This window comes from Sipha flava, unplaced genomic scaffold, assembly GCF_003268045.1.
Source record: "Sipha flava isolate LNK unplaced genomic scaffold, YSA_version1 41_pilon_pilon, whole genome shotgun sequence".
Classification (NCBI taxonomy): domain Eukaryota; kingdom Metazoa; phylum Arthropoda; class Insecta; order Hemiptera; family Aphididae; genus Sipha; species Sipha flava.
This window is the reverse complement of record NW_020273144.1, coordinates 4083-12780: the sequence shown is the minus strand read 5'-3', so window position 1 is coordinate 12780 and position 8698 is coordinate 4083. Positions and strand designations below refer to the sequence as shown.

The 8698-nt window shown below is 34.7% G+C and overlaps 1 protein-coding gene across 1 annotated transcript; it reads right to left on the bottom strand.

Moving 5' to 3' along the window:
* Window positions 1–6301: 6301 nt before the first annotated feature.
* Window positions 6302–8616, bottom strand: LOC112688945. The gene is made up of 4 exons (XM_025562387.1): window positions 8391–8616; window positions 7485–7688; window positions 6946–7149; window positions 6302–6343 (listed from the first exon to the last, which is right to left on the bottom strand). Exons 1-4 carry the CDS (start codon window positions 8502–8504, stop codon window positions 6302–6304), a joined length of 564 nt encoding a protein of 187 aa, XP_025418172.1. The 5' UTR covers window positions 8505–8616.
* Window positions 8617–8698: the final 82 nt, after the last annotated feature.

Here is an 8698-nt window from a genome sequence, read left to right as displayed (position 1 = left end):
CTATAAAAATAAATGTTTTAATTATTTGGTATAGAAAACGAGAAAACAATTAAATTATCATTTTTGCTATACATTTTAACTAAAAAAAATTATTAATTTTTTTTAAATACTTGAAAATGACTGTTTATCAAACAAATTACATTAAATTATCAGTAAATAACAGGTTTAATCATATAATAATAGTATTATAAATACAAATATTTAAAATATACAGTAAGGAATTGAACGACAACAATTTCAATTTCAATATACAATTTAGTCTAAGGTTACTCAGTTTAGTCAAACTTAAAGTGTAATCTAGTGAAATTCTGGTGGTTATTAATGACCACTTTATGACCTATTATATCAGTCAAGAAGTTATCTAAATAATAATAATTTTAAGGCCATATTAAACATTCAAAATTTTTATACTTTCAAAATTGATAAAACACATTGATTTTATAAAAAAATGAAAACCATAATCATCAAACATTATATTGGTAACAAAAATAAATCATAAATTTAAATATATCATAATTGAGATTATAATTTTATAATATATATATAATTTTTGAATTTGAATTTGATGTATGTATTTATAATAAGTATTACTTACTTTTTTTATGTAATTGCATTAAGCAAAACAAGACTTAGGATTATAAATAAAAAAAATTAATTTTGATAAATTTGTGAACTCAAACCAATAATTAGGGTCAATACAATTTTTTTAAAAATATTTTTAATTTAAGTTTTTTTTATTTCGCCATTTCAAAACCAAATAATCAATGAAAATAATACTTAATATAATACATATTATACTATACATATATATGTGTGTGTAAATACTATTTAATTTTGGAGTAATTGCTTATCAATAAATAAATTAGTGTTTAAATTGTTGATATTTTTAAATAAGCAGAGTTACAATATAAATTCAATAACTATAATAACATACTATATTTTTCAAAGAAACGTTCATTGTGGTACTCCAAAAAGCAAAATGTGCAAAACAATAAAATGTAAGTGATTAATATCTACCTATTGTAATATAATTTCAAGCTAATTTATACCATACATTAATTTGAATCTTTATAAATACATTAAAAATCTTTAGGTACACTAAACAAGTAATCAAATAAACAAATGAATGATAGAACTTTAATGTTAATTTTTCAAAAGTTATTTTCTTTAACAGACTATTTGTTATACAAAACACCAAAAGGCTTCAGTGTTTATAGACATAGCAACTTATATTTTAATAGCTACGATATTAATATAAATTTATAAAAAATTACTATTATTTTCAATAGATCCATGGATTAGAAAAAGTTTTTGAGTATTGCAGTTTAAAAGTAGAAGCATCTGGAAAATAAATCAGGCCATGGAAGTAATAATGAAATTAGGCCTAGGGACAGTAAATTAGTTTCCAAGTGTTTTAGTCAATGATAGACAAGGCAGCACTATATTTAAAATTGTTGAAAACATCGTGAAACATGCCTACTGAAAAAACAGTGATGCCATTTCAAACAAAATAATTTAAACATTATACACATAATACACAATGCGGTTTTACGTGAACTAAGCCACATGATAGACATCAGAATATTGCACTTTAAAATGGATGCAAACAGAAAGCATTATTTTGGTATGCCAAAAATAGTAGAGTAAAACGGATACAATAGATCAACTACAGATGACTATGTTTGACCATTGGAAAAAAAATTTAATCAAACATTGATTTTGGACAAAAAAAACTAGACTAATAAACAAAAGTTTCAGATATCAAACGACTAGTAAGCATAAACGAATAATAAACATGGCTGATTGAGAAAAACTCATTTTCTACTGAAATGGATTCAAATGATGTTTTATGTCACTAGGTAGTCGGGCAGATTAAAATTTTGTGTACAAAGATGGACTTGGTGAAAGTAAAGGCAGTGTTCAAATCGAGACGATACGGACGAATCCGTAAGAGAGGAACAACGTCGGCCAGACGAAAATCGTGTACTATTTGACGACGCGGATTACTCACTGTGGCGGGCACGTCAACGGCGCTTTTCAGAACGTCTTGTTTACCGATATTGGAAAACGGACTGGCCGTCAGTATGATGCTGCCGTCTTTGATCTGTTCGGCGACGTCACTCATGCTGTCGGACACAAACGAGACGGTCACTATCCGGCACGGGATGGGACGACGGCAACGACGAAGAACGCCGGAGGAACAGCGGTAGGCGCGCGAAGACGGAAATCGCGGGCGCGTAAGACGACGACGACGACGACGGCGGCGGCGGCGGCGGCGGAGGAGGAGGCGGCCGACGATGGCCGTCGTCAACGGCTGCTGCGGTAGACGGTGGCCCGACTCGGTGCGCGGCCGCTCGGAAAGCTATCGCAGACCGCCGGACGGACTCGAGTCTCGGGTGCAAAACAAAGGATTCCGGACGGCTGCGGCTGCGGCTACGGCTGCTGCGACGGAAGGCATCGCGCGCGACCGAACGACAACGTCGGACGACGACGACGTAGTAGCAGCGGCGTCGGGGCACGGCGTGCGCCAGCGATTGCGTGTGCGTCAAGTCTTACACAGTACGGAGGCGGCGTGTTAAGCGAGAACGGCGAGCAAGCGGAAGGGTTAGAAGCCCGGATCGAACTACGCGGTACTACGACGGAGCCGGGGAAACGCGGCGGCGGCCCGGACAACAACGATAACGACAACGGACGAGACCGCCGGCGGCCGAACAACGTGCGTCGCGCACCGCGAACGACGACTCACACCGATTCGCGACCAGACGTTTCCGCCGATACATAAATGCGCGATTGCGTGTCACGCGAACAATATCGTTTCACGGCCGTTGACGAGTGTCTGGGTCTACGGGCCTACGACGAGGTGAAGCTGTTGACGGGCAACGATGTTGTTGACGATGATGATGACGACGGTGTCGGTTACGTGATTGCGGCGGCGGCACTTGTCTCGGTACGTGTCAGGTACACCGATAATATAATGTTTACGTTGCTCGATTCCGGCGGCAAAACTGGACGCAAAATCACGTCGTCGTCAATGTTCTGTCGACGGCGACGATTATGTTGTTGTTGTTGCTGTTGTTGTTGTTGTTACTGTTGTGGTAGTGGTTATTGTTGTGTTGTCGTCGTCGTCGTCGTCGTCGTTATTAAAAAAAAATATTCTTGTTGCCGCTGTTGCAGTCGTTGTTGTTATTAAAAAAAAAAAAAAATTAATGTTGTTGTTGCCGCTGTTGTTATCGTCGTCGTTGCTGCAGCCGTCGCTGGCGCTACGGTGTGTATGTGTTTGTGTGTGTGTGTGTGTGTGTGTGTGTGTGTGTGTGTGTGTATTGCTTTGAGTCGGCGCGGTTGGCGTCCGTCGTTCGTACGGTAGGGTACGGGTACGGGGGTAAGTACGACGTTACGGCGATGGTGCTTACTGCTGCTGCCCAGTGTCGAAGCGCGCCGTTGCTGTCGCTGCTGGCAGCTGGATAATCTATGGCGCGAGCGCGTCAGTGCGCGTGCGCAACGCCGTCGGAGGCACCGCCACCCCGCGTCGCCGATAGCGATCCGCGGACGCCGCCGCGCGCCTTATCACCGGACGGCGACGGTCGTTGGGAAAAAGCGCGCGCGAAACGCAACCACATTCGAACGCTCCGTCGTCGCTGGCGCGCGTTACCGATGCCCCGTCCGCGTTGACCGCGACCCGCCGGTCGTCCGTTCGCTCCGTTCCCCTTCCCCTTCACGGCGGCGACGGATCGAAACTGCCGCGGCAGTGGCGTGTACAGAAAATATTTTCGGGAGGGGCTACTACCGCGGACAGAGTTAAATTGCCATTGCTGTCTAAGAATTACTAACAAGACGCAGTAGGTACATTTCATTTACAGAATGTTCCAAGACATGTTTGACGTCGGACGCGAATTTCAAACAAGCGTAAAGCACCGTTAAAATATAGCATACGTTTAAAATAATTTTTTAATTTTTTTAAAACATTTCGGGGTGGAGGGGCTGTAGCCCACAAGGCCCTCCCACCCCTCCCCTATATATACGCCACTGGTACGCGGTCGCCTCCGAACGAGCGGCAAACGTTACCGAGACGCGTGCGCGAAACCCTCATTGTTCGTGACGCGCGAAATTACCGTTCGCTATCAATCGCAGACGCTTCGTTGCCAGCTCGTCCGTATCATCTTCACAATCGTTATCGTAATAGTTGCGCGCACTTTCACCGCTGCCCCGCCGCACCGCCACCCCCATATCCGCGGCCGACGACGACTACGCGGTCGTTATTATTTTCGAATCGTCCGCGACTGCGGTAACCGTTCGCCTCTGCAACGGCTGGTCGTTTAGAAATAACGTAATACATGATTATTATTACATCAACTCCTTTTGAATAGCAAACACTTTAACACATACTTTCCTAAGATAGGAAACACAATAAATGTCAACTCACTTAATAATAAAGCATACCGCCTATTGAGCCCGACTACGACCAATCACACTATATCTCAGAAATATAACTAAAATAGAAATTCTTTAAATCATAACAGACATAATAGGTGATCCGTTCCCAGGAAAAGACGGAATTGCTAAAAATTTAAAAATAAAACAAAGGAACATATTACTGATATCCTAGTCGAAAGCTGTATACCTGAATCCTTTAAATTATCTCTGGTAATTCATAAATATAAAAGCCGTGCATATTTTAAACAAAAATATTGGACGACATAATTGTCACCCAGTAAATATTTTTTGTCGCCTAGAAGATAATAACTTAAATAACTAGGCGACAACGTTTTGACAAAAATTAAGATATTTGTAATTATATATACCGTGACGAGTTTGGATGGTATTGAAAGAGTCTATGATTTAAAAAACATTTTAAGTAGGTATAAAAGAACGAAAAATTACAAAAATACAATAAAATTCTAAAATGGGAGATAATAATAAAAACAGAAAGTACTAAATAGTTGGGGAAAAAAATTTTATTTATAATATTCAATTTCCAAGAAACAGCGTTAATAAATATAAGTATCAATTATATTAAATTTGAAGTAGGTGCTGATGATGGTTTTGGAACTACAGTCAAACTTGGTTAACTTGAAGTTGAAGGGACCGGAAAAAGTTCGAGTTATCCAAATTAAAAATGTATAAAACAGTACAAAATATATTAGGTAATTCCTATGTATTTATTATTAATTAAGTAAATAAAGTATATATCAACAGTCCACCCAGAGGGTATTTTTTCGTCACGTGTCTGTTTAAACCATTTGTAAACGCACTCATCAAAATCAGGATTTTCTGGTTCTCTAGCTCTTTTACTGGACGTAGCCAACTTATTCAAAATTGTTTCTTTATTTTCAAGATAAATTGACAAAGTGTTAAGTGGAATACCAAAATTTTTAGCTATCAAAAATTTTGTTTTCAATCCATTTTCAACCTCCCGTATAGCTGCCGCTTTTTTCTCGTATATTAGCGTTAATAGCACGCGTTTTGATGACGACATTACGAACGAAAAGTTAGGTACGATAACGTTGAAACGAACACAGAGCATAAAACACTGAAGTCATGCATTGTCCCGTGTAGTCAACCAGTTAGACAAACCACGTATCACTAACGATAACACTAATGAGTAACCTTGTTTTCCATAATAAAATATATACATAGGTACATAAAGGAAATATAACAATTTTATAATACTAATAAAACTCAAAACTTCGAGTTATCAACGAAAATATTCGAGGTATCGATGATTTCGAGTTAAAGTAATTCGAGATAACCAAGTTCGACTGTATTTGTAAATTTAATTAGATCAATAAATTATTTGAATCAGGTACGCAACTAGGTAAATTAAAAGGGGGGTGTTATTTAAAATTAATCGACTAATAAAAACTTAACGTATACTTTATTGTACAAGCATACAAAAACTTAATTATATAATACTTGAATTTCTATTCATGTGTATTATATTAATGAATGAGAAAGTGTATAAATATTAAAATATCAAGTACACATTTTGCCTCTTATATGTATTTTAAAATCGTGTATGAAAAAATAGAAAATCACGGCTTTAGTTTATTAAATAAAACAGTGTAATGAGAAGCCGGATCCAGGCATTACGCTACTGTTGTCGTAATATGTACATATGTGTTCATCACGGTTCATGATAAATTTTTACCTTTATAAGACATAAAAATAACAAAGCAAGGGGAGGGGGGTGATACTACGCCTGTAACACCAACACTGGCTACGCACCTGATTTAAATATATTATTAGGTGAACAATTTCGAGATTCCATAATTAAACATTGTAATGATGATACCACATTACAGCTTTACGATAAGAATGTAATCTGAAACCATGGAGTTGAAAATACCTTAGTATTAACATTGATTATAAATACTATTTATAATCAATGGTATTAGTCAGTAAATCACTCTTTGTATGAACCTGTTACTAAAACTGAAAAATTTTTTTTTGGCATTTATATTAACTTCTTCCAAAATATATAGTTGTATTTCTAAATCGGTGATACTATCAACAATTAATATATAAATAAGTTCACAAAACACTCTGGGTAATGAATAATACTTAAATTCAATTTCACAAACATCAGATCATTTGGACGAAAAAAAAAAATAATCAAAAAATATTGTGGGTAGGAATAAATCTATATTATTAATATTTTATATGATTTAATTGAACACTACTAAATTTAATCATATCAAAATATTATTTGACTGCTCCTATTAACGAATATTAGAATGGCATAACCAGTGGCGTATCCAGAATTTTTTTTTTTGGGAGGGGGGGGGGGGATAAAAAATGGAACATTAAATTTTTTTTGAATTTTGTGTGTTTTTATTATAATCAATAAACAATATACATACACTAAACATTTTCGGGGGAGGGGGGGTTATAACCCCCTAACCATCCCCTGGATACGCTACTGGGCATAACTATAAATACAAAACATACTTTAGCAGGAACGGCTTCATTAGACTTATGAATGACATTTGTTGTAGGTGTATTTTTTTCAGTTGCGTCATTTATATTATTCTTCATAGTTGACTGTACAAATGATGGTTCCATAAAAGGGCGTTGAATTGGTATTGTCTGATCTTGTCGAAATGAAAATTCATTAGTTTTAGTCGATGAATCACTCTCATTATAATCCTGTTCCTAAAAATGAAATTTTTTTTGAATTTATTTAAACTTTTTCCATAAAATATAATTGTAATTAACTTGAATCACTGATACTATCAACAATTAATACATAAATAAGTTCGCAGAACATTCTGGGTAATGAATAATACTTAAATTTCACAAACATCAATATCAGATCATTTGGGCGAAAAATAAATATTCAAAAAATAAAGTAGGTAAATATTAAATCTATATTATTATTATTTTGTATGATTTAATTGAACACTACTAAATTTTATCATATCAAAATAACATTTAAATGTACATATTAACGAATATTAGAATGGCATAACTATAAACACAAAACATACTTTAGCAGGTTCGGTTTCATTAGACTTATGAATGACACTTTTTGAAGTTATATTTTTTTCAGATCCATAATTCATATTATTCTTCAGAGTTGACTGTACAAATGATGGTTTCATAAAAAAGCGTTGAATTGGTATTGTCTGATCTCGTTTAAATGAAAATTCATTAGTTTTAGTCGATGAATCACTAACTTTATAATCCTGTTTCTAAAAATGAAATTTTCATTGAATTTATTTAAACTTCTTCCATAAAATATAATTGTAATTAACTTGAATCACTAATACTAAATCAACAATTAATACATAAATAAGATCACAGAACACTCTGGGTAAAGAATAATACTTACATTCAATTTCACAAATAACAATAACAGATGATTTGAAGGAAAAAAACTCTCAAAAATAGACTAAGTATTAAAATCCATTTGCAATTGTTTTCTATTATTTATGTAAGGCATTAGTTAATTGAACATTACTACTGAAGGGAACTACAGAATATTCTAGCATTGCAATGAGATTCTTTTGAAATAACATTTTATTATTGTACACTATGTTTACTTTTTACTGAGATTTATTTATCTCGACTTACTTGAGTAATCAATTTCTTGGTAGGATGTAATGTATCTGGACTAAGGCTTAAACCATTATTATTATAATTAATACAAAAATCAGTTCACAGAACACTCAGGGTAATGAATAATACTCAAATTCCATTTCACAAACATCAATATCAGATCATTTGGGAGAAAAATAAATATTCAAAAAATAATGTAGGTAAATATTAAATCCATATTATTATTATTTTGTATGATTTAATTGAACACTACTAAATTTAATCATATCAAAATAACATTTAAATGTACCTATTAACGAATATTAGAATGGCATAACTATATACACAAAACATACTTTAGTTGGAATAGCTTCATTAGACTTATGAATGACACTTTTTGATGTTGTATTTTTTTCAGATCCATAATTTTTATTATCCTTCAGAGCAGACTGTACAAAAGATGGTTTCATACCAAAGCGTTGAATGGATTTTCCTAGATCTTGCCAAAACGAATATACCTTAGGCAATGAATCACACTTTTTATCGTCCTGTTTCTAAAAATGAAATTTTTTTTAAATTTATTTAAACTTCTTCCATAAAATATAATTGTAATTAACCTGAATCACTTATACTAACAACAATTAATACATAAATAAGATTAGAA